At 37.9% G+C, this 27,053-nt stretch overlaps 2 protein-coding genes across 5 annotated transcripts in view; both read right to left on the minus strand.

The window, feature by feature from the left end:
• Positions 1-543: 543 nt before the first annotated feature.
• On the minus strand, positions 544-10,276 carry CCNDBP1 (cyclin D1 binding protein 1). The gene is made up of 11 exons (XM_063090764.1): positions 10,093-10,276; positions 9,878-9,937; positions 9,485-9,564; positions 6,873-6,954; positions 5,978-6,074; positions 5,732-5,805; positions 5,080-5,156; positions 4,481-4,740; positions 3,250-3,310; positions 1,811-1,857; positions 544-1,548 (listed from the first exon to the last, which is right to left on the minus strand). Exons 1-11 carry the CDS (start codon positions 10,196-10,198, stop codon positions 1,434-1,436), a joined length of 1,059 nt encoding a protein of 352 aa, XP_062946834.1. The 5' UTR covers positions 10,199-10,276; the 3' UTR covers positions 544-1,433.
• Positions 10,277-10,406: 130 nt separating this feature from the next.
• Positions 10,407-27,053, minus strand: part of TMEM62 (transmembrane protein 62) — a 50,008-nt gene continuing 33,361 nt past the window's right edge. For 2 of the 4 annotated variants that reach the window (XM_063089651.1, XM_063089655.1), the window contains 3 exons: positions 21,385-21,489; positions 13,816-13,934; positions 10,407-11,399 (listed from right to left, as the gene is read on the minus strand). In XM_063089651.1, the coding sequence (XP_062945721.1) occupies positions 11,073-11,399; positions 13,816-13,934; positions 21,385-21,489 (551 nt within the window). In that variant the 3' untranslated portion in view covers positions 10,407-11,072. Of the gene's footprint in view, positions 11,400-12,889; positions 12,948-13,815; positions 13,935-21,384; positions 21,490-27,053 lie in introns of all 4 variants that reach the window. The other 2 variants (XM_063089654.1, XM_063089652.1) reach the window with 2 other exon arrangements.

A 27,053-nucleotide genomic window follows, 5' to 3' on the forward strand; every position in this document is an offset into this window, starting at 1 on the left:
AATTCAGTCTAGTAGGGAAATATGAAAATTATTAAGTATATAGAAAATAGGCCTTCTAAGAAAAATAAAAGAACTGAATTCCTTTTGTACAAAGTTATGATTTTTTGTTTATGCTGTTTTGTTGCTTTGGCACTCTTAATCTGTTTGATTTTAGTTCCTTCTTTTCATGTCACTTGTTATAAGTACAGAATAGCACTTTTTTAAAAAGTAAATTAAAACTCATTTGGCTTAAGGAATTTCAATCTCAAGTATCCACTAGTCACTCAAAAAAATGATTGATATTGCTGATTATACCTGAAGAGATCATAAAGTCAGATGTGGTAAATTACACCAATGGAAGGAAAAAGTCTGGCATTAGAGAACTGTAATACATGTATAAGGCTCAATTCAGGTAACTCTGCTTTCCAATATGTGATCTTCTAGACTGATGCAAAAACATAATTAAGTGGTGAAGGTTTTGCAAAAGGATTAACAAAAAAGGCTCTTAAAATTATATAAATTCATATACATCAAAATATTTTTAATTGATAAAAATTTGTTACTTACACTTGGGGACATATGTAAAATATAACAGATAACAACATACAGGTATGCATAAGGGAAACAAATCTGTTCAATAAGATGAACAAACCTAATAAATAAGCTCAATACCAATATATTTTAGAGGCATGCAGTAAACTGGGATAATATTCAGAAGGACTTACTGATAAGAATAATATTATATAACATGCTGAAATACTAGTAGGGGCTTTGGAGTCTTCTCTCAATAAATTAAAGTGTTTTTGTTCTAAATATACTTTTTTTTCAAAAGATGACTGGTAAGGGGATCTTAACCCTTGACTTGGTGTTGTGAGCACCATGCTCTCCCAAGTGAGCAAACCAGCCATCCCTATATAGGGATCCAAACCTGTGGCCTTGGTGTTTCCAACACCACACTCTCCCAAGTGAGCCACGGGCTGGTCCTAAATATACTTCTGATCAAAATCAGATCTTTAGACTATAAACCCAAATGAAAGCTATGTTCTAGTCTCAACCCACTGTATTTCTGGTAGGAATAAACTTTGGAAGAGTACTCATTTAATTACTGGTAGGTTAGCATTTTACTGAGACCATCGACATCTTTAACAATGAGACAACATACTTTATTGCAAATAAGGAATAAGGCAGCTTCCCTAGGAATCTCTGAGAGGTGGTTTAGGAACAAAAACTCATGCAATTACTTTTTGTATCTAGCATAGAAAAATACATCACATTCATATAGTTTATAAATAATTACGTGTAGCCTAACCAACAATCTTTGGTAATATTATCTCTTGTTAAATATAGACAGGAACCTCCTTTCAATCCATCAAGCATTCTAGTCCCATTTTAAAAGCAAACATCAGAGCCTGGCTATGATGGTGAGAGAGGAGAGTACAAATGAGCCTGAAAACTCATAATTCAAGTTCACTCTGTGTGAGCTCCTTGATTCTGTTCATGCAATGATCAACGGCATTAATGAGTAAAGGAATCCAACTGTCTTCTGGTTGAGGAGTCACATGACTTGCTCTGCAAATGGAATAGAAAAAAAAGAAATTAAATTTATTATAATATCGAGGAAAAAAACCTGTCCTCAAGTGGTAACACAGAAACTATAGAAACAAAAGGCAAGCTTCTTTGCTGAAACTCTGCTCTGCAACTGAAGTTAAAAGAAAACCCCACACCCACCCTTTCTCACTCCTTGAAAGTTGGCCGTGGGAGTTGAAAATGGCTGGACAGGAACTCTGTTTTATTCTAAAAAAGCCATCTGGGGAGAAGTCCTCATACTTACTTTGTAATTTCAAGTGCCTTCTTTAAAACAGATACAAGTTTCGCAGACTAAAAAAGAAACACAGAAGTTACCCAGAGTCCTACCATAAAAAGGAGCACTCAAATATTTTAAAATATACAAGTAATAAAAAATCATTAAAAAAAAAGAACCTTGAGAGAAATATGCAAAACCAAAAATGCCAATTCAGTAAGAGTATGGATTCTTATTCTTATGGATTCTTTTCTATTTAGCAAAATCTTACTGTTGCTATAACATTTTATATTTTTTTAATTTAAAATATTTTTAATTAAAAAAAGAATGGGAAAAGAATGTAAATTGAATTTGTCCCAACTGCTGATAGCTCAGAATATAAAGCAGAGATGATTAGTCTTCCTTTTTTATAAAAAAAAAAAAAAAAAAAATCAAGAATTTTAAGAACACCAATATCAAAATAACATGGGACATATGTATGCCACCAATATAAAATAAGGCACATATATAGTATATATTTTTCAATTGCTAGAATAGATATTATGTTTGAGATAACTGACACGGCATATCGCTAAAAATATTTCTTAGCAAGTCCATCTTTAAAAAGTTAATGCCAAAAAAAAAAAAAAAGTTAATGTTCAAAAAGATCCTATTCCACTTCAAGGTGTTTGTACATCATGAAGATACATTTGATGGATCTAAGTTCCACTATCTTATTTATCAAATACTTATACTGTGAGAATTGATACACCTGACTATAAAATATATGCCATTTGGCAGTTTTACTTATCTTTGCAATAACATTAGAGATAAGAACTTGAGTTTATAAAAACAAGAGAACTGAACTCTCTCTCTAGTAAAGGGCACAGCACTTGAAAGAATACAATAAAATCAGATTTTTATAAAAAGCTTGACTCTCCATGGTTTAATCACACAATGTGTTTATATTAGAACAGAGTATATTTCTGGTGCACTTATTTCTGCCTAGATTAGAAATTAGAAACTTGTGACTTCAGACTTGTATAATTAAGACTTTCTTTGCAAAGCAGAATTTTCTAAGGTCTCTGGGCTTTTTCAAACATTTACCCAAACGGTTATGGGAGAGAGAACTACCAAAGCTCACAGCTATTATAACTCAGCTTCAGCAAATATTTATCAAGCACAAATACATGTAAGAACTGTGGGGCCGAGCCCGTGGCGCACTCGGTAGAGTGCTGCGCTGGGAGCGCGGCGACGCTCCCGCCGCGGGTTCGGATCCTATATAGGAATGACCGGTGCACTCACTGGCTGAGTGCCAGTCACGAAAAAATGACAAAAAAAAAAAAAAAAAAAAAGAACTGTGACATTACTGTTGTACTTGCATCCAAGAATGACAAATAAATGTGTACCCTACAGCTTAGAGAAAATACTAATGACTTATGAAATTCTACAGTTAAGTCTGTAGCTATTCCCTCAAAGCCAGTACTTACATTGATTCGCACAGTTGGGTGGCACATGGGTGGATATATACTTAGAGCCAAATCATCTACACTAAGAAAGCAAAAATAATCATTAACAAAGACAGGAACAAAGCTCAGCTGTGTTGTCTCCAGTATACAACTACAGACACAACTATTGAGAAAATGCCCAGAAATGCCTATCAGTTCCTTAAATTGGGCAACCAGCTGACCAATACAGAATCAATTCAATCAGTATTTATTGAAACATACTTATCCCATTTCAGTAGGAAGCTGGGGGAGAAATTCCCTCAATTCGTAGGATGTGGCATGATTAATTCAGTCAAAAATGTGAGGATTTGAAACCACTGATTTAGTAACTGATATAGGCAAGGTTCATCAATAAAAGCTACAATAATTGGGCACCACTTTAATCAAGTCATCAAATTTAGTACCACCAATAATGGGGTAAACCAACATCATGTGCTTCCCCAATATGATACTCTGAGAGGCACAAAACACTCAGCTATATGATATTCTTGCCAAAAAATGTTTAACCTGAACACAATTATGAGAAAACAATCATACAAATCAGATTATTGGATATTCTATAAGACAACTGACCTGGTTTCTTTACAAATGTCAATGTCAAAAAGGACTGAAAAGGAGAGTGACTGCAAGAGACTAAAGAGATGACAACCAAATGCAATGTGAGATCCTGACAAATCCTGGATTTATAAAGACATTTTACGGACAACTGGAGAAATTTGAATATTAGAAAATATTACTCAGTATTAAATTACTTGAATGTGATAACAAAAATAAGAATGTCTTAGGGGGCTGGCTCGTTAGTTCAGTCGGTTAGAGACCCACTTGTAACAGCCTTATAACGCTAAGGTCAAGGGTTCAGTTCCCCGTACCAGCCAGCTGCCAAAAAAAAAGAATGTCTTTTTTCTTGGGAGATTTATGCTGAAGTATTTAGGGATGAAATGTCACTGATGCCTGCAACTTACTCTCAAATGGTTCAGAAAAAACTTTGGCATGTCTATCTGTAGAGAAGCAAACCAATATAGGAAAAAAATGTAAACAACAGGTGAATCTAGATGAAAGATGTAGTAGGGGTGTTGACTGAAGTACTATTTCAACTTTCCTGTGGGTTTAAGAATTTTCAATATACAAAAAACTGGGAAAAATCTTGGGATGACAGCATAAGCTGAGATCAGAACACTCCTGCTCAGATGTTTTAAGTGTGGATCACGCCTACCTGGGGCTGATCTCATCAGAAATATCCACAATGTCATCCAGCTGGGCCACCTGATCCTTCTTCCCATTCTCTGCCACTAAGATCCGGATTTTTTTCAGGCAGGCTTTGGATGCTCTCACCAGTGCAAGGCATGGGATTATGAGCTCTTGATCTGCCTCTGACCAATATAAGTCCTGATTGCTTGGAAACCCCAACACATCATCCTCCTCATGGTGGGTGTCATTCACAAGGCCACAATAAGGGTCACATTCTTCCACAGCCTAAGACAAACCATGATATATGTGAATGCAAAAAGGAAAAAAAAAAAAAGGCCTATTATACTTTTAGCACCATGACTGAGTTGTCCAAAAACCTGAGAGCTACTTCACTAATGGCTACAGAGTCAAATCATTTCATAAACCCTGTTCTCATTCTTCTTGTCCACCAACAGAGAGGAGTGGTACTAAGTCACACACCAGCCTCTGGTGGGAGATGGAAGACAGGACAGGAGTGAGAGTAGAACCTATTCAGTCAAAGCTTAGGAAATCTCTCTTTATAATCAACTCTCATCCACTAGTCCTGGAGTCATATTCAAGTTACCAAAGACAAGGATCCCTCACCCGCTCCATTTCTTCATGTGCATCCTTTACAAAATCCACACACTTCGTCAGCATTAAAAGGGCTGCAGCTTTGTTATCTATGAGTGAAAAGTCAGAAGCACTGGAATTAGAGGAGAAACCCAGTGATTCTCATAAGACTGCCAAGGACAAACAACACTGTTCCTAATGAAAGGAGTGCCAAGGACAGTGAACAAGGATGATGGATAATGTAAAGTTCTTTTAACTACATCCCCTGGTACCCAGACGAGGGACCAAAAAGTTTTCCTTTATTCCCAAAAGAAGAAATGAAATGGTGACTGATGTTTCTTGTCACAGTCCTCTTGGATAACCACTGCTTTTGGCCTAGCTGGCTCTACCTCATAACTGCTTCAGTGTGCTCCATAATTTTGCTCTTGGGGCAGGACTAGGAGAACAAACCACATCTGTTCAACAAGAGGCAGAGCCACAGCAAGAGGAGGGTTTGAATTTAGAAGTATGAAAACTACAGAATGGCGAAAAGTATTAATATCTATCTATTAATGTTGGTGGTAAATTATATATATTTCACTAAACTCTTTATATAAATTAAAATACATTTATCTTACAAAGCTTCCCGGAAGCTAGATATGAGAGGTCTCTCTGCTTTGGCCAGCAAAGTCCCACTCTCACCCACCTCTTGGTATCCGAGTCACCTGCTGGCACGCAACCCAGACACTGTTGCAGGAGATAAGATCACTGTTTTCAGGGCTGGGGAAAGGAATCAGTAAGAATATATCAATAACCTAGGTTCCTGTCTCCTAAAACCTTCCTTCCTGCCGGTCATTATTCTCAACTAACTTTGCTGTTAAATGAGTCCTCCTCCCCCAGCCCCATGGCAAGAAACCCCATTAACTGATAACCCAAACTGTGGCATCACAACCTCTGAGCTGGAGTAACAAAAAGCACTTCCACGAGTTGAGCCATGCCATCCACGACGTCCAAAGTGGCGCCCCGTACCAGCTTTCTCAGGGTGATCCCTGTGGCCAAATCCAGAGTAAGCAGCCTGGTCTTTTCAGAAGTCACCCTCTGCTTTTCTGAGTCTGAGCACTACAGAACTATAATCTAATGTGCACCTACTTGCCCACATGTTTTAACTGAAGTGCCAATACAAAATTCAGGTCTTATTTATGTCCCCATGTCATTTTCTTGTCTCTCCCACCATTTGTTAGTGCAGTTCTCCAAAAGAGATCTGGAATAAAATCTTTCCATGGCACCATGTACTCATTCATTAAGACAGTGGTCCCTTGACAATTGTGGATGAAACACTTGAGGTTTAAACCACTTGTGGGTAATGCTGAAGATCCATGACATGTATTCATTTATAATTTTGGCATGATTACAATCAAGGCATGAATCTAAAGGCAGGGCTGGAGGCCACTTAACCTATGTGGGAGATTGGAAATAGGAAGTGATGTAATATGAGTGGAGGAAAGTGAAGATAGTCTGGGCCTTTATTCACCACAGTGTATGGGGCTGAGATCCAGCCAGCATCTGTAGTGGTTAGAATGGGTTGGAGAGGGAGGAGCCAGTCAGAATTAAAAGCCTTAAGAGTCAGGCAAGGCAGGGGAGATGGGAGTCATAGGAACACAGCATCTGTACCTTAACATAACGGCTTGCTTATAGAGACTATTACATTATAAAATTATCCTTGACTGTATTTTATGGGGGAAAGTCACATGCTCAAGTTGTTGAAAGTTAAAGTCTCAAGACATAACCCATCATGTCAGCAAAGATCTACCCTATAAACACACACTTATTTGTGCATAATGGCTTACCCTGATCCTTGGGAAGTGAATAGTATACTGCAATAATTGCCTTGATGGCAGCACAGACCTGTTCACAGAATCTCTGGGTTTCCTTTGTGGTGATGGACCCATTTCAGAATGAAAAAAGAAAATGGATTAGATCAATGTGGCCAACCCATCTACTGTGGAAGACAGCAGACATCTGTACAGCATCAGCAAACATTTTCTGAAGTCCTATTATGAGTCAGGCCTCATCATGTACCAGAGAAGAGTTAGCTGTACACAAGACACTGGACTCACAACTCAATTAAGCATTAAAAAACAGCAGGAAAAACTTAGTCCCAATGCTCTCTATCGCAAGATATCTGTAAGCTGCTGTGAGGTATTCACCATATCTCAGACCATGAGTTGGCAAATGATGACCCACAGGCCAAATCAGGCTTGCTGCCAGTTTTTGCAAATACGGTAGTATTGGCACACAGCCATGCTCATTGGTTTATATGTGTTCCCACTACAAGGGCAAAGTTGAGTAGCTGGCCTGCAAAGTCTAAAATATTTACTATCTTGCCCTTTACAGAAAAAGTTTGTCAACCCCGTATTAGACCATTAACCAGGTCTCTCTCTCTAACTGAATCACAATATGTAACTAAAGGTAGTTGGCAATGCTCAGTGTTGACTACATTCCTTCTAAGGGATCACTGGCTTTCTCATCTTCCTTGTCCTCACTTCTCTGCTAAATTCTAAGCCAGTGCTATGCAAAATGTGGTACAGATTGGTGCCAGTCCACAAACTGTTTGTTACCAGCCCAGGATAGGTACAGTGATTGAGAGTGTTTAGAAACTTTCATGGCAATTTGACACCACTACCACATCCAAACATATAATTTTATAAAAATATCAGTCTATACAGGTTAGAATTAAAAAAAACAACAAACTATCTTTCAGTAGGACTAAAGTGCTGAGATCCTAGGAGGTAACTGTGATTCAAAAATTAATATATTTAAATATATATATTTATATCAAATAAAACCAAACTCTAATTTTTCACGTATAAGTGTCCCAAGCATGTTCAGAAAAATAGTTGTATGCTGTCTTCTCATGGTATCTTACTTGCTTTTCATTTTAGCAGCAAGTCTTAAGTGTATTTGAAAGAAAGGAGTCCGTGGAGAAGAAAAATAAGGTAATATTACTACTCCTTTTGAAATAAATAGACTTTCTTCCATGAATCTTTTAAAGTACTCTCATACAATTCATCTCTTGTTTCTTTATCACAGATCTCAGAGGTGTGTAAGGCCAGAGAGTTTGTCATTGTAGGTGTATGCAGCAAAAGGGTATTTATATCATTTTAAAACATCTGAATATATAGATTAAGAAAGAGAATGAAACTATTGACTATGAAAATCAAATAAAACAATGAATAAGCCATTTTTAAATAACTTTACTCCCAAATTAAGTATACACATCTCTAGAAAAACTGAGCATAGGGCATGCCTGGTCACAGCCAACATGTTTATTTCATTAGTTTTATAATAAAGGATTATTAAAAATGCATAAATTCTTTGTTCTAGCAATTTCACTTCTGGGAATTTTTCTACTGATCTACGAGGGTACTCAAAAAGTTCATGGAAAGATTTTGTATTTTTTAATTCTACATTTCCCATGAACTTTCTGAAGTACCCTGTGTGTATGAAGTACATACACAAAGATTATATTAGATAATTCACCACAGCACCATTTACAATAGCTACAAGTTGGAAACAGTTTAAATGTGCACATACAGTATTAATTAAATTATGGTTATATCCACTCTACTGAAAACCATGCAACCATTACAAAGAACTGAGCAACTCTGTATGTGATGCTAGGAATCAATTTCCAAGCTATATTGCTAATTTTTTAAAAAGAAAGGTCCAGACCCGGCCCCGTGGCTCACTCGGGAGAGTGCGGCGCTGGTAGCGCCAGGGCCACGGGTTCGGATCCTATATAGGGATGGCCGGTGTGTTCACTGGCTGAGCGTGGTGCAGACCACACCATGCCGAGGGTTGCGATCCCCTTATCGGTCAAAAAAAAAAAAAAAAAAAGGTCCAGAACAGCGTTTATGGCATCTTATCCTTCGTGTAAAAAGAAGCAGACACGGTATATAGAACAATACAAACGGAACTGAGGAAGGGAGACAAAAATGGGAAACTGGGGTGGGAAGATAAGAAATTTTAGCACATTTAACTTTGATATCTTTCGAATTTTATACTATCTACATATGTTACTGATTAAATATAAAAATATAGAATAGGTATAGTTACACATCAGACCTTAATTTATCTTAATTTGAGCCTCTGAGCCTGCTTGCTCATCTGTCAGATGGGGATCATGTGTGTGAAGACACCTAGCAAATAACAAGTGCTTAAAAAAATGTCAGAATGGAAATAACCAAGCTGAACTTCCGACTGAAACGATACTTAGAAGGCGTGCCTACACCAGGAACTGCATTTGGCAATTTGGTCTTCAAAACAATCCTTTCAGGTAAGAACTGTAATCTCATTTGACAGACGAGGAAAATTAATCTCCTGGCTTGAGTGTAAAAGGTGGAAAGAAAATAAGAGGAATATCGAAGCAGCACAAGGATTCCAGGAAAGTGAAGCCCACCTGTGGAGATGGCAGTGGAAGTCGAGAGAAGACTGTGGTCAGAGTCGTGGCTTCCCTTGACACTTTCACAGCTGCCTCATCTGGGGGGAAAGGGGTGGCAGAGGAGGCAGGTGCCAATACGTTAGTGCCAAAAGGCTAAGGCTGAGGCACGGGCTTTGAAGATAATGCATTCCCTCTCTCCACCCTTACTGGCTGTGACGTCTCAAAAACACCTCCAAAGCAACGTTTTATATTTCACCCTCTCAAGTGCCGAGGAGGGATACGGTGAGGTATCCCCACAGAGAGGATGAGACTGGGGAGACGCAGTCACCACATGGGGAGAACTGGAGGGAAAGGGGAAAGGGACGTTGGAAGAGGTGAGGGATGGGGGTCCCCGACCAGAGAGGCACTCACTGAGTCGTCTCCAAAACATCTCCCGATTAAACTCCTCGGTGGTCACCTGGGCTTCACCCACTTGTAGATGTAACGTGTGGGGACCGGACGATGGTGAAAGGAAAAGGTGAGGTAAGCGGAGCCACCTCCTCCGCCAGGGGCCCCCTCCCCAACCAGGCCTCTCCCCCACCCTAGGCCCGCCCCTCCCGTCGCCCGCCCCAACTGGGTCACCTCACCCCGCACTGGAGGCAGCAGCGACCGCAGCTCCACTGCCAAGTGCCGGAGCTGCTCCAAAGGCGGAGCCAGGGTGGGAACTGTGGCTGCAGGAGCTGCGCTCGCCATCTCAAGTCGCTCGCAGAAGCCTGCAAATGCCACCGCCGCCGCCGCCCCAAACGCACTGCGACAGCCGCTCCACTTCCGGCTGCCACAGACTTGGGCTCGTTTCCGGCAACAACCGGCCCCACCCATCCCGAGGCCACGCCCCGAGAGGCGGCCACGCCTCCTCCCGCCCCCAGGGGCCCGGCCACACTTGCAAGGTTTACGCCTGTGATATTTTTTATTCATCATTCATTTATTTATTTGATTAGTTGAAAACACTCCGGCTAAGGAAGCAGAGAGCCTATAACCCTGTGGGAAAACAAGGCTGAGAACTAGTATCTCAAGGGTAGTCAGAATCGGGCCCGAGTCCGCACAGGTTCCCAGCCCCTTAACAGCTGCTGAGTTCCAGGCACGGCGCGCAGGTGCTTTACATGCGGTAACCTTAAAAAACACTGGAGACTGGCCAGTTAGCTCACTTGGGAGAGCGTGGTGCTGAGAACACCGAGGTCAAGGGTTAGGATCCCCATACCGAACAGCTACCAAAAAAAACCCCAGAAAAAACCCAAACAAAAAAATCACTGGGCCTCCCATATTTCTGTTCACACACCCAACCCCTACCCTGTGGATCCAGATTAGGGCTTTCTCTTCACAAAGGTAAATTAACCCTTTGCTTCCTTAGGGAAGAAAGGAATCAAAGCATTATTTAGAGACTATTCTGCAGTCCATTCTGCAGGAATCAGTAGTGGGTAATCCCTTTAACAACCAGGTGTCCAAGGAACAGCAGCTCCTTAAAGCTCACCCACCAATACTGGCCTTCCACCTGCTACTGGGTCAAGGACCTAGGCTACAGATGGAGAGATTGGACTTTTTCCCAGCTGCCAGTTGTGAATCATGGCCTTCAGGAGCTCAGATGGCTTTTTAACTGCACCATGAAGGTTCCAAACTTGATAGAATTCAGTGTCCACACATAATGAATGAGAACAGGTGTCAGCAGTGTCAACCAGGTCCGCAAAGGGGAAAATAAAACAGCTAGGGTGCCATATGTCACATAAAGAAAGTAGCAAGAATAAACTTGCCAGATGTACAGCAGTAGCATAAGTAAGTGAACAGGTATAATTTTCAAGTATTTTCCTTGACAGAGATGAGACCTGAAGTTGTGACCAAAGCACCGCTGCAGCAAGCTCCAACACAGGTAAGCCATCAAGGGGATGTTAAAAAACACCAGCTGGAAAAATGAGCAGAAAAGAACTATTAGCTTACCACCAACTCCTTGGAGGGGTCAGGTGTCATTTACACATTGTTGGTGGCCACTCAGAATATGTTGCTTTCTGTCTTGGGGTTGTCTGATTCTTTATGCTTTGATCACACTTGCTTAAAACACAACAGTTGACTTGTAGTTAATTGTGTATTTGCCCAAGTCCTTTCATTCATCTTAGGAGCAGGTATCACTTAATTTACATTGAAGCTCCAAATTGTAGGGCAGTATATACACAGTAGATACCCAACAGTGTTTAAGTTGGAAATGAATTGAGTGTGTGTATTCATATGTGCACACACAGGCACACAATCTCTTTTTTGTAGGAATGAGGCGGGGACTTGGCTACCGGTATTTTTATTGTTGTTGTTATCTCTGTATTTTTGTTTGAGGTAGCATGATAAGTACTGAAATATAAATTAGAAGATCTAAATTGTAATCCAAGTTTAGCTGCTGTATGCTTCATTCATTCATTCAACAAATGTTTATTGAGCACCCATTATGTGGATGGCACTGTGTTAGACTCTAGGTTAGGGACACACTGGTGAACAAGTTTGCAAAGATCAACCATAGAACTTACAGTCTAACAGGGAAAAGAGAGACCAAAAAAAAAAAAAATTAAAAAACCAGAAACGATCATGACAGATTGTGAAAGTTCAATGAAGGAAAATAACTGGGTCATGTGACATGAAGGTAACTGGAAGACAGGCTCTCTGGGGCCTGAATGACAGGAATGAGTCAGTGGAGAGAAGGGCATTCCAGGAAGAAGGAACAAATGAAAAGCCCAGAGATGAGAAAGATGTTTGCCTCTTTAAGGCAACAATCCCAGAGCATGATGAGCCAAGTGGAAATTGGGGAGGTCAGCAGGACCCAGATCATGTCATTGCTCTGCTTAAAGGGTTTCAAGCTGAGAAATGAGTGAGCTAAGGTTTTAAATAGACCACATTGGATGTTCTGTGGTAAACTGACAGTAGGGATGCAAGAATAGCAGTGAGAAGACCTAGGCAAGAAATAATTATGACTTAGACTAGGATGGTGGTAAGAAAGATGGAGAAGAAGTGGATAAATTCAAGATACGTACTGGAGGTAGATCAAACAAGGTACAGCTTGCTGATAAACTAGATACAGGGAATGAGGGAAAAGGAAGAATTGAGAATACATCCTGGAGAGACTGGGTGAATGGTGGAGTCATTTACTGAAACTGGAAAGAACTGGAGGAGGAACAGGTTTGGGGTGGAAATTAAAGTTCCTATTAGAAACATAATATTAAGTTGAGATGCCTGTTAGACATCTAAGGGAAGATATTAAATGACAATTGGATAAATAAGCACTTGATGTACAGAGGTCTAGGTCAGAGATATAGATTTAGGAGTCATGGGCCTGGATGATACATAAAATCCATTATTAGTGTACTATTTATTAAAATATGAATGTAAAAATTTACAAAGAAAAAACCCTACCTTTTGGTAAGGCTCAGGTTTCACTTGCATAAGAGTACTCCTGACAGACAGCCTCCATCTACATAATAGAAAACTGAATTGGACCCAGGGCCTACTCACATACATAATGCTGCTATGCAGAGAATGTCTGAACTGGGGTCAGTATTTGCTAGGTAGAGGCCTTCCCTACTTTGCTGTCTCTAATCCTGCTGGATCATGTTTTATTGCCCTGTTAGGAGGTTTTGAACTCATTTTGAACAATATTTTTGGATTGCTTCCAAAACTTCAAATTATCACCTCAGATTTCAGTTCACTAGCCCCATAAGGTAAGTAAAATAAAGAAATTGTTAGGTAAATAGTTTTCAAATCCGTTTATGGCGTTTTGCTATGGATCAGGATTTTTGTGTGTGTGTTTGTTTTAAAGGAATAAATGTAAACCTAATACATCAGTGTTTCCCAAACAAGTATACTGCTAAGACATCACTGGAAAGCTCAGGTCTGGTTTTTGTCCAGCACAGCTTCCACTGAATAACTGACCTACTTCTCTTGTGTGTGCATTTTTTCTTTTACTACCTCTGAAACGTTTTCCTTATTCATTATCAGAATGTTTTGGTTTACTCAGAAGTCTCATTTATTCTACCAATCAGTCCCTTATTTCATTTTTTGTCAACGAAAAAGCACAATGAAACTAATAACACTAACAAAAACCTCTTTCACCTCTTACAAATCTCGCCTGCCAAAAATGTATTTTAGACGTTCACATAAGAGTAGTAGAAGGAGTTTAGGGAGCATTCTAAAAGCAAACAAACATCAGTTACTAAATATTGCCCTGCAAGTAAAGTAGGAAAGATTATCTATAGTAATTAATTTGGGATTTGACTCATTACTGTTATGCATTAATTTAACATAATTTCAGATGTTCTTAAATTGCATTTCTAACTTCTTACCTGGAAAACTCCTACTATAAACGTTAGGCTCCCTTGTAGGAAATGTCCATTAACAAAAATCCCAAAGGAAAAGCACCAACCTAATTTGCCATCAATGATTTCACCAAAAAACCATGGTCCTGAAAGAGACAATGGACAGAAAAGGAGAAGATTAAATAAACATGACTCTGATTACATACATCATGAGATGCATTTATAGGAGTAATAAAGAGATATAAGACTAGTCATCTATGAGCATTTTATTTCATTGCTTTTCTTCTCTGCTAATTTCTATTTGCTACCTTTACTAACCATTTGCTCCTTTCATCCATGTTTCTCTGGATTATAAAATTGTTTTAGTACAGGCTATACCAGGAATAGATATGTAGCTTAAAGAATCTAGTAACAGATTGGAGCACACTTACACATTTTTGAAGATTCTGTTGCAGTAATAACCTCAATTTAATGCATTAACATTTTCTTTAGAAGCAAAGGGATATTCCACAGAAGTTAACTTTCCAGACAACCAAGATTTACTCCTTAAAGCAATAAAACTTCAAATTCTTTTAGATGGAAATCTTCCTAAAATGTACTCACTTCTAAAATGTACTTCTTTCTTATTAATACGATGAATGTATTTAAACTTCTTTTCTCCATTACCCTGCAACAATTTTAATTTTATTATTATTATTATTATTGATTATACATATTCATGGGGCAAGGGCTAACCATTAGCACCTGTGCCCAAGATGTGGTAAGCAAATCAATGCTATCAGCATGTCCACCACCTCAAATTGCAATTATTCCACATGTCCCCCACCCAACCTCTCCCAAATGCCCATCTCATTCCCCACCCCTCCACCCTGGCAACCCTAGGTCTGTTCTCTCCCTCTGCAAGTTCAAAACACCATTGGGATCTTTCCTCCTCTCTCTTAGCTCTCACTTATGAGTAAGAACATGTGGTATTTTTCTCTCTGTGCCAGGCTTACTTCATATAATGTAATTTTCTGCAAACTTATCCATGTTGCTGCAAATGGCAGAATTTCATTCATTTTTATGGCTGAGTAGTATTCCATTGTGTATAAATACCACATTTTCCTTATCCAGTTATCTGTCAAAGGACATTGTTCCATATTTTGGCTATTGTAAATAGAGCTGTGATAAACATCGGGGTGCACGTATCCCTTTGAGATGATGATTTCCATTTCTTTGGATATATACCCAGTAGGCAGATTGCTGGATCGTATGGTAGATCTATCTCTAGATCTTTGAGAAAGTTGTTTGAGAAAACTCCATACTGTTTTCCATAATGGCTGTACTAATTTACAGTCCCACCAACAGTGTAGAAGAGTTCTCTTCTCTCCACATCCTCACCAGCATTTGTTGTGCTCAGTCTTTTTGATAATAGCCAGTTTGACTGGAATGAGATGATATCTCAAAGTGGTTTTGATTTGCATTTCCCTGATGATTAGTGATGTTGAGCATTTTTTCAAGTACTTGTTGGCTGTTTGTATGTCTTCCTTCAAAAAAATGTCGGTTCAGCTCCTTTGCCCATTTTAAAATTGAGTTATTTGGTTTTGTACTGTGTAGTTGTTTAGGTTCTTCATATATTCTAGAAATTAATCCTGTCAGATGTATAGTTTGCAATTATTTTCTCCCATTCTGTAGGCTGTCTTTTCATTCTGTTGATAGTTTCATTTGCTATGCAAAAGCTTTTTAGTTTGATATAATCCCATTTATTTATTTTTTCTTTTGTTGTTTGTGCTTTTGGGGTCTTATTCATAGAGTCTTTGCCCAGTCCTACTTCATGAAGTGTTTCACCTATGTTTTCTTTTAGGAGTTTTATAGTTTCAGGTCTTACATTTAAATCTTTAATCCATTTTGAATTGATTTTGGTATAAGGTGAGAGGTGCAGGTCTCGTTTCATTTTCCTGCATATGGATGTCCAATTTTCCCAGCACCATTTTTATTGAAGAGGCAATCTTTTCCCCAATGTATGTTCTTCTTGTCTTTGTCAAAGATCAGTTGGCTGTAAGCCTGTGTGTTGATTTCTGGGTTCTCTATTCTGTTCCATTGGTCCAAGTGTCTATTTTTATGACAGTACCATGCTGTTTTGGTTACTATAGCTTTGTAGTATAATTTGGAGTCAGGAAGTGTTAAGCCTATGGCTTTACTTATTTTTTTATTTTTTTGCTCAAAACTGCTTTGGCTATTCAGGGTCTTTTGTTCTTCCATATCATATGAATGTTAGGATTGTTTTTTCTATTTCTGTGAAGAATGTCATGAGTATTTTGATTGGAATTCATTGAATCTGTAGATGGCTTTGGGTAGTATGGACATTTTCACAATGTTGATTCTTCCAATCCAAGAGCATGGAATGTCTTTCCACCTTCTTGTGTCTTCTTTAATTTATTTCAGTAGTGACTTGTAGTTTTCATTGTAGAGATCTTTCACCTCCTTCTTTAAATTGATATCTAGGTATTTTATTTTTTTGGTGACTATTGTAAGTGGGCTTATTTTCTTGATTTCTTTTTCTGCTAGTTTATTATTGGAGAATAAAAACACTATCTATTTTAGGGTGTTGGTTTTGAATCCTGCAACACTACCGAAATTGTTTATCAGCTCTAACTGTTTTTAGGTTTTTCTATATATAGGATCATCTCATCTGCAAACAGGGACAGTTTGACTTCATCTTTTCTAATCTGGATACCATTTATTTCCTTCTCTTGCCTGATTGCTCTGGCTAGCACTTCTAGTAATATTAAATTGAAGTGGTGAGAGTGGGCATCCTTGTCTACTTCCTGTTTAGGATGGAGTGGGAATTGGAGGTGGGTTTGTCATATATGGCTTTTATGGTGTTGAGATACTTTCCATCTATATCTAATTTGCTGTGAGCCTTATCATGAAGGGATGTTGAATTTTGTCAAATGCTTTTTCTGCATTTACTGAGATAGTCATATTGTTTTTGTCCTGTTTTTTTGATGTGGTGTATCACATTTATGACATGTGTATGTTGAACCATCCTTGACTCCCACTTGATAATGATGTATACTTTTCTTGATGTATTGATGTATCCTGACTGCTAGTATTTTATTGAGGATTTTTGTGTCTATGTTCATCAAAGATATTGGCCTGTAGTTTTCTTTTGTTGTTGTATCTTTGTCTGGTTTTGTTATCAAGGGGATGCTGGCCTCATAGAATGAGTTTGGGAGAGTGGCCTCTGTTTCAACTTTTTTGAATAGTTTGAAGAGAATTGGTATTATTTCCTCTTTAAAAGGTCTGGTAGAATTCAGCAGTAAAGCCATCCAGTCCTGGGCTTTTTTTTGCTGGGAGACTGCTGATTAATGCTTCAATTTCATTGCTTGTATTGGTCTGGTCTGGTTTTTTGTTTCTCCTTGGTTCAGTCTTGGTAGATTGTACGTGTCCAGAAATTTATCCATTTCCTCCAGGTTTTCAAATTTGTTGGCATATAGTTGTCTGTAATAGTCTCTAATGATTCTTTGTATTTCTGTGGTATCAGTTGTAACATCTCCTTTTTCATTTCTGATTTTTATTATTTGGGACTTCTCTCTTCTTTTTTGTTTGTTTGTTTGTTTGTTTGTTTGTTAACCTAGCTAATGGTTTGTCTATTTTGTTTATCTTCTCAAAAACCCAACTTTTTGTTTCATTGATCTTTTGTATCACTTTTTGTTTCTCTATTTCATTTAGTTCTGTTCTGATCTTAATTATTTATTTCTCTCTACTAACTTTGGGATTGGATTGTTCTTGTTTTCCTAGTTCTTTGAGGTGCAGGGCTAGGTTTTTTATTTGAAATCTTTCTATTTTTTAATGTAAGTGTTAATTGCAGTAAACCTCCCTCTTAGTACTACTTTTGCAGTATCCCACAGGTTTTTATATGATGTGTCTTTATTTTGTTTTCTAGAAATTTTTTAATTCCCTGTCTAATTTCTTCTTGGACCCATAAGTCATTCAGAAGTCTGATGTTTAATTTCCAAGTATTTGTATAATGTCCTGAATTTTACTTGTTATTAATTTCTAGTTTTGATCTGTTGTAGTCTGAAAAAATGCTTGGGATGATTTTTTTTTTTTTTTTTTTTTTTTTTTTTGGTGAGGCTTGATTTGTGACCTAACGTGGTCTATCCTGGAGAATGTTCCATGTGCTGATGAGAAGAATGTATATTCTGTAGCTGTTGGATGAAATGTTCTGTAGATATCTGCCAAGTACAATTGGTTTAAAGTGTAGTTTAAATACTGTGTTTCTCTGTTGATCTGTTGCCTCGATGATCTGTCCAGTGCTGAGAGAGGGGTGTTCAGGTCCCCCACTACTATTGAATAGGGGTCTGTCCCTTTCTTTAGGTCTAATAGTGTTTGCTTTATATATCTGGGTGCTCCAGTGTTGGGAGTATATATTTTATGATTGTTATGTCTTCTTGCTGGATAGATCCCTTTATCACTATAAAATGGCCTTCTTTGTTTTTATGGTTTTTGGCTTAAAGTCTATTTTATCCAATATAAGAATGGCTATTCCTCCTTGTTTTTGGTTTCTATTTGCATGGTATATCTTTTTCCATTCCTTCACAATTAGTCTGTGTGTATCTTTACAGGTGAAGTGGGTCTCTTGAAAACAGCATGTATTTAGTCTAGCTTTTTAATCCAATCCATCAGTCTGTGTCTTTTGAGTGGGGAATTTAATCCATTTATGTTTAAGGGTTATTATTAAGAGGTATTGTCATACTCCTGCCATTTTATTGCTTTTTGCTCAGATGATTTAAATATCTTTTGTTCCTTTCTTCCTCTTTTATTACTTGTCTTCAATGTTTATTGGTTTTTTGAGGTGATAAGATTTTGTGAGTTTTTTTGTTTCTCATTTGCATTTGTGTTTTACCAGTGGGTTGTGTTCTTTCTTGTGTGTTTGTGGTAGTGATTATTGTGTTTTGGATTCTAGATACAGGACTCCCTTGAGAATTTCCTGCAGGGCTGGCCATGTGTTGATGAACTCCCACAGTTTTCATTTGTCTGGGCAATACACTATTTCTCCCTCATATCTGAAGTATAGTATTCTTGGCTGGCAGTTTTTTTCTTTTAGTATTTTGAATATGTCATCTCATTTTCTTCTCGTCTGCAGAGTTTCAGTTGAGAAGCCTGTTGTTAATCTGATGGGGGCTCACTTATAAGTGTCTTGATGCTTTTCTGTTGCTGCTTTTAGGATTCTCTCTTTGTCTTTGAGCTTTGCCAGTTTGATTATAATGTGTCTCAGAGAGGATCTTTTTGGATTGAATCTGTCTGGGGATCATTGAGCTTCCTGGATCTGAAGGTCTGTGCTTCACCCTGTATCTGGGAAGTTTTCCATTACTATTTCATTGAATAGATTTCAATGCCTTCATCTTTCTCCTCCCCTTCTGGGACACCCACAATTCAGATGTTTGTGTGCTTAAGGCTGCCTGCTAGCTCTCTTGAACGTTCCTCATTTTTTAAAATTCTTTTTTCCTTTTTTTTGTTTGCCTGGGTTACTTCATAAAGACCATCTTCAAGATCAGAGATTCCTTCTTCTGCTTGTTCTAATTGGTTGCTTAAGCTCTCAGTTGTGTTTTTTATTTCACTGAATGAATCCTTCAGTTCCAGGAGTCCTGCTATCCTACATTCGTTTTTAAGGTATTAATCTCTTTGTAAATTTCCTCCTTCATATTCTGGATATTTTTTCTCATTTCATTGTGTTGTCTGAGTCTTCTCTTATCTCACTGAGTTTCCTTAAGATAGTTACTTGGAATTCCCTATCAGTCATTTCAAGGGTTTCCTGTTCTGTAGGGTCTGGTACTTGAGAATTACTATATTCCTTTGTCAGTGTCATATTTTCTTGTTTTTTCATGCTTCTCTTTTCTCTATGTTGATTTCTGGTCATCTGGTAGATCAAAGACTTTCTCCTCTTTTTCCAGGCTCTTCTGGTGACTCTCCTTGTGTCAATGTAGGTGAATATGCAGTAGGCCACCTACACGGTGGTCGTGGCTTCTACTGTGGCGACTAGCCATCCTTGCAGCAGTAGATGCTGTGGTGGTGGCTACTGTGGACCACTCCCTTGGAAACAGTGCAGGGCCTCCTGGTTTGGTCCTGGTGGGCAGGTGGTGCTGGGTCCTGCCTTGTTAGCGGGTGCCAGGCAGGCTTCCCGGAGATGGCTTTTTCCCTGCCTGTGCAGCCCTGGAGTCCTAATGGGTGGGTGGTGCAACGCACTTTAAACCTTTTCTTGATGACCCACAGTCATTACTTTGTACAACTACATAATCAGGGTAAAGATATACAAAATCTAACTTGCTTCTTCATTTTAATTCTTTATCTAGAATGCCATCCTGACTTTTTCTCCTCTCTGTTGTTATTTACTGCCTCTTCTCAGTGTTTGGGTTTCTGCAAGTGTCAAGTGTTTGTCAAGAATGATAAGGAACAGTCAGACTTCCCTTTTCAAAATGCAAATACCATTATTTACTGGCAAGAGTAGGGTTGCGTTTTAAAAAGTCATGGGCAATTTTCTCAGATATACAGTATATAAACTCTATTAAAGACATATCAGTCTAAAGAAGTGTTTTCCCTTCAAGTTTCGACTTTTCCAATGTAGCAACTTCTGCCCCTTTAACATTTTGTTTTGTTTTATTGTTTTGTTTTTCTTTGTTTTTAACAGCCCAGTAACCAAATCATTTGCTTTGCTTCACAGTGTAAGACAAGTGTCAAAAACAGCTTCAACCTATCTTTTAACAAGAGAATGTATGTTCAAAGGGGATCTGCCATAGCTTTTTACACAGAATTATAACATGTTTCTCTGGTAGGAATTACTAATGAGCAAAATGCAAAGGTGGAATAAAAGTGTAAAACAAAGACTAAGACTAGGTAACAAACAGACTAATCTACTTCTAATTGACTTTTAGTCACTAGGGAATGTGAGCAGAAAGCCTAAAAGAGACTTGCCATGCTTTCTGCTTCCATAAATAGCTAAGTGACTTTATAAGTCTTGGGTGTAATAATTAATACAACACAAGATCTCAGATATGCCTGAAATCTTTGCTCATCTCAGTTTCTTGCTCTTTTGAACTGAATTTTTAAGAGCCACATATTAGTAAATATTCACTGAACTACATACTAAGCATTGTGCTTAATGCTGGACATAGAGGTAAACAAGATAGACAAAACACCAATGGATACTCTAATGAGAAAAAAGATAATAAACGCAGAAGATAATCACAAATCCTGATAAAGGTAATGAAGGAAATACAAAGTGTGATTAAATTGAGGGTAAAACTTTAAGGTAGTCAAGGAAAGTTGCTCTGAGAAGGTGGCATTTAAGCTGACCTTCCACCCTCTATTAGATTTCTATATCTTTAATGGTCTTCTCAGCATCCTTAATTTAATTTGGTATCAACTAAAAATCCTTTACACATATTAAGAAAAAATCTTTATTTCCCAAAACCACGTCCCAGGAGATAATTTATAAAGGATTCATGTGCCATATGTTATACCCTCAAGAGTATTAATTATTCTATTGTCAAAATTCTCAATAAATTCTTTGGTAGAATTCTCCACAATCTCAAGGTTTAATAATTTACTTACCCAGTGCTGTATATAATGTCAGCAACAACACAGAATAGTAGAAGATGTTTATTTTGCTCAAGACATGAAGGGAAAATGAGGTCAGATTTACAAATCCTGGAGGTTCTAAACAGAATAAATTTGAAAAATCCAGTGAACACATACAAAGTTCAATTTCTTTATGACATTTCCTAGAAGATTTCCATGGGCTATCTACTATATATTCAGAAAATCCTTTGTTATATGATAACTATACAGATGATACCACTTTAAATCCAAAAATTGGCAAGAAATCCTGGTGAGCCAATTCGCTTAGAATTGCAGAAGATAGAAAGTTCAAAGAAATGGTGTAATTGTGAGACATTATATATATAATTGTTATATGTATCACAATATGTTGAACTCATATATATAACTTAGGACTGAAAATAATAGACACACTGCCAGAGGACTATACTATTTTATCTTCATGTAGGTTTGAAAGGTAGTGCTATGTTCAAAAGACGATCAAATCTCTGCGTTCTATGGGATTTAGTATCCAAATGTACAAACTTCCATAAGATGTATCAAAATATATCAAAAGTATATCAAAGAAACATAAAAATTTCTCCATTCTAATCTTAAATATGAGTATCTGTCCAAATAGTCCTTTCCAATATGTCATACAGTTCTTAACTCACAGCTAATTGAAAGGGATCTCTAAAGCTTTCCAAATTAACATGCTCTTAACACATAGTGCCAAAAAGGCTAAGTGTAAGGGCTTCACACAGAGAAGTTCTGTTCTGTGGCTACAGATCAAAGTACCACAGATCCTCAGCCTCAGTCAGCCATTTCACTTATGCACGTGGCTGATCATAAACCAGTCAGTGGAAGACTATGACAGGAAGCTCAGTGAACACTAGAGCTGAAAAATATTTAAAGGACAGGGCCCAATGAAAGACAGCCTGATGTAAGTTAAATAAGTTATGTCTTTGTTAATAGGCCAGCACATTCATTTTAAACTTATAAAATTTTTCATCCTTTTGACAGTTAATTTTGTACACAGGCTGATAATGCATGACCTTTCTCATTTTGTGTGTTACTCTCTCAGCTTCTTTTCGGTTCTAGTCTGGTACTTCTCAAAGTATTAATGTACATATCCAGCTAGAATAACAATTATTTACTATTTAAAAAAAATCATCTTTTAGCCTTAGAGGCAGCTATACTTTAAAATTTAAACAATGATTCTCTACTTTGGCTGCACATTAGAATAACCTGGGTGAACTTTTAGAAAATACCCATGCCCAGGTCTCAGCCTCCAGAGATTCTGATTCAACTGGCTGGGGTAGAGGAGGAGCTTAGGCAGCAACCCAGTGATTCTAAGCAGCCAGGATTAAGAAATATTCCTTTAGACAGAGTTGTGCTCTCTGTCTTGACTACATGTTGGTATCATCAGAGGAGCTTTAAAAAATACTGATGCTTACTTCCCAACCTAGAGATTCTGACGTAATTGGGTCTAGAATGCTATTGCAGACACTAAGATTTTAAAAGTTCCCCAGAGGATTCTAAGGTGCAGCCAAAGTTGATAAATGTTGTTTAGGAGAAAGAACTGACCTGGGTCAGAAGACTTGGACTGGAGTCTCTCCTTTGTCTCTGACTTAGGACAACTTACATAACAAAGCCTTAGTTTTCTAATCGCTAAAGTGGGGACAATAACACCTACCTCACAGGATTCTTATAAGGATTAAGTGGGATAATGTAGGTAAAAATATGTTTTAAATTTAAATAACTATGCGAAGATATTGGTATCCCCATATAATGAGGCTAGGGCCCTCAAATATTTATTTATTTACATTATGTGCAGGAAAATATACATGCATTGTAACACTTCTTAAAATTTTCCCTAGAATTTAAAAAAATAAACAGAAGAACATTCAGTACATTTGTGTACAGTATCCACTCGGTTCATCACGTTATTGTTTAATCATTACGGCAGTACTCCCCTCCCTCACCATCAGTTTCTGATACTAGGGATTTCATGTAAGTTAGGAAGGGATAAAGTAAATTTAATTCAACAAGTATTTATTGTCTGTTATACACAAATTCAGTGATGGGTGCTATGGGAAATAGAAAGGTAGAAAACAAGAGTTCCTCTCATACATTGTTGGTGGGACTGCAAAATGGTGCAGCCTCTATGGAAAATGGTATGGAGGTTCCTCAGACAATTGCAGATAGATCTACCATATGACCCAGCTATCCCACTGTTGGGAATATACCCAGAGGAATGGAAATCATCAAGCCGAAGGTATACCTGTTCCCCAATGTTCATCGCAGCACTCTTTACAATAGCCAAGAGTTGGAACCAGCCCAAATGTCCATCATCAGATGAGTGGATATGGAAAATGTGGTACATCTACACAATGGAATACTACTCAGCTATAAAAATGAATGAAATACTGCCATTTGCAACAACATGGATGGACCTTGAGAGAATTATATTAAGTGAAACAAGTCAGGCACAGAAAGAGAAATACCACATGTTCTCACTTATTGGTGGGAGCTAAAAATTAATATATAATTCACACACACACACAAAAAAGAAAAAACCGGCGGGGGGGAAGAAGATATAACAACCACAATTACTTGAAGTTGATACGACAAGCAAACAGAAAGGACATTGTTGGGGGGGAGGGGGGAGGGAGGAGGGAGGGAGGTTGTGGTGATGGGCAACAATAATCAGCCACAATGTATATCGACATAATAAAATTAAAAAATAAAATTAAATAAATAAATAAATAAATAAATAAAAAGATATTCTCCAGGAAAAAGAAAAGCAATGGCAAAAAAAAAAAAAAAGAGTTCCTACATTGAGGAATTATAATCTGGTTGAGGAGAAAGTACATATACATTTGGAGTGGTTATGTAAAGCAAGGTGATTGGTTAATTAAGTATAGAATTAATTGTCAGGAAGAACTACAGGGATGCAAACAAGCAAGAGCTCATTATGAATGGTTGGAATGGTTGGAGAAAATGGTATAGAAAAAAGAGGGCATAAGGTGAGCCTTACAAGACACTAAGATTTAGAAAAGTTTAGAAAAACAACTTAAAGAAGGGATAATAGCATGGGCAAAAACAAAAGCAGAGGTTAAATGGACTTTCACCTTTTAAGGTAAAATAAGGTTATATGGGTGGGCCCTACTCCAACATGATTGGTATCCTTAAGGGAGATTAGAACACAGACAACACAGACTGAGGGATGACCAAGTGAGGACACAGCAAGAAGGCAGCCATCAGCAAGCCAGGGAAAGAGGCCTTAGAAGAAACCAAACTTTGATTTTGGCCTTCTTGGCTCCTGAATTGTGAGAAAATAAATTTTTGTTGTTTGAGCCACCCAGCCTATGGTATTTTGTTATGGCAGCTCTAGCAAACTAATATATAGCTTTATTTTAAAACTTGGTTATACCCTAAAGTATGTTTAAACATACTTTAAAACTAGATTCTTTGCATCTTAAAAGGGACATATTACTTTTAAGCCTGATAGCCAAGTTTTTTTTTTTTTAATATAAAATTAGTTTTTATTTTTACCCCAAAATAAATGCTTAACAGCTTTCCAAAATCAAACTAAAGATGAAGGGCCAGCCCTGTGGCTCACTTGGGAGAGTGCAGCGCTGGCAGTGCTGAGGCCACGGGTTCGGATCCTATATAGGGATGGCCAGTGCGCTCAGTGGCTGAGCGTGGTGCAGACAACACCGAGCTGGGGGTTACGATCCCCTTACCAGTCAAAAAAAAAAAAAAAAAACTAATGATGAACACTTAGAAAAAAGGGCAAAAGCGTATTTTTTTCCTTCCTTGGAGGAACCAGTAAGGCAGAAATTCTAATGTGGCTTGGTTTTTTTCCACAGGACTAGTCTACACAAACAAAACAAAAACTCTTTCCAGCTTTTACCCTACCATCAGTTGTACCTACCAGGGCTGTGCCTGGTGGGGAAAAAGCCCCCAAACCACCCCTCCTCCCCAAACACAACACAAAACAAAGGATTTGAAAAGTTGGGACAAACCTTTTTAACATGTTCATACAAAATCCTTTCTAAGGAGATTCAGTGAAGATATATCCATTGGCATCTTGGCTGAGGTTTCTGCCTGGTGAGTCGGGGCATGAGCACACCAGGTTAACTCATGCCAGAGTCGCTGGGGTGTGACTAGGACACATCTCACCATTCACCACAGGATAGCTGAGTATTTGAAGCTGTTTGTTGTAGTTACTTAGGGAAGCAGCAGCCAGGGAACAATATTGATATGGAAGTTTAACGTTGTTTCAAAATCAGTAATGTAAGCTCAGTCCTCAAAAGACTTAAAAGCTAACTAACGGTAAAGCCTATCGATACCTATAAGAAAGCTCTGAAAATTTCTGTTATTCTCTTTTTGGGGTTAGGCTGTAAAAGAGTGATTTCTAAACCTGGCTGCTTTTCAGAATTACCTGGAAAGCACTTAAAAATTAGATTTACAGACTTCTACCACAGATATTTTGATTCAGTTAAGTCTGAGATAGGGTCTAGGAATCTATATATTTATTAAATATCCCAGGTGATTCTGATGTACTGCCAGGTTTAAGAATAACTGCAGAAAAGCACAAGGAATCAAAAGAGAGAGAAGTTTTCAAGCAGACCAAGGATGAAGGGAGAACAAAATGGACCATTCCTCTTTACCCACTTGTTAGCTAGCTATCAGCCTATGCAGAGTCAACAAAAGTTAAGCAGTAAATGATGGAAATAGTTGAAAACTAGTGAAAAAGTTTATCTAGTTGTACCTACATGTTCATAACTCTCTAATCACTGCTAATAGTGACTATTAGTGCTTATATATAGATATATTTATAAATAATTGTTTTACTAGAAAAGGCATGAGTGGAAAAACATATTATTGTTTTGTTTAAATATACCTATGGAAAGCTTCGCTGTTCCAAAAGATTACTAAAAGCACCACGATCCAATGGTATCAGCCTAGGTTTATTGAAGGTTACTAACTAGGAGGAAATAAATAGCCAACAGCCTTTTGAGTGTTCCAAACTCATACCTATAAAAGTTCAGCAAAAATTTTTAGCAGCTATCAGAGGTGGCATGACAAGGAACTTTATTTATTGATTCCTTAATAGGGTTGAGATTCAATAGGCTTCACAAACATTTATAGAGTACCTGCTATATGCCAGGCATCAAAATAGACATTTTCAAAAATGTCATTTATGGTGGGTGGCAGGAAGGGACACACACTGATGAATCATCCTTAAGAAATTTGAGATGAGACATCATTGTGACACTAGAAGAATACATCCCTAAGTTGCACGCTCCCAACAGTAAGAAAATGGTTAAGAAGAGTTGGAAGGAATCTTGTTAGGATTTAGGGCCCTCCCTACTCACTGTCCCTACTTTAAAATTCACATTCCTCTAAGAGGGACTGCTTATTAATAATTATCAATTAACCTTCATTATTTATTAATGTATATTACCAGATTATCTGCTAGACAGCTCAACAGCATGGCAAATATAGGCAGGAAATACATCCAGGTATAGACACATGTCAGTAGAGGTAGGAGGCACCACAGGCAAAGTCACCTTCTTCACAACTTTCCCTGCTCTGTAATTCAAATTTATATATGTACCATGTATGTTTTGTCAAGCTTTGTTTAGCACCTTGTCTTTAATTATTTGAACTAA

The sequence above is a fragment of the Cynocephalus volans genome, chromosome 3 (genome assembly GCF_027409185.1).
Source record: "Cynocephalus volans isolate mCynVol1 chromosome 3, mCynVol1.pri, whole genome shotgun sequence".
In the NCBI taxonomy this organism is placed as follows: domain Eukaryota; kingdom Metazoa; phylum Chordata; class Mammalia; order Dermoptera; family Cynocephalidae; genus Cynocephalus; species Cynocephalus volans.

What these genes read in the sequence shown, in the direction of transcription:
- CCNDBP1 (XM_063090764.1), bottom strand. Translation starts at nt 10,198, where the DNA reads ATGGCGAGCGCAGCTCCTGCAGCCACAGTTCCCACCCTGGCTCCGCCT. An exon ending in TTCCACTGCCATCTCCACAG is followed by an intron (nt 6,955 to 9,484) that starts GTGGGCTTCACT and finishes ATCACCACAAAG; the next exon opens with GAAACCCAGAGATTCTGTGA. An exon ending in TTCACTTCCCAAGGATCAGG is followed by an intron (nt 6,075 to 6,872) that starts GTAAGCCATTAT and finishes ATTTGGCCACAG; the next exon opens with GGATCACCCTGAGAAAGCTG.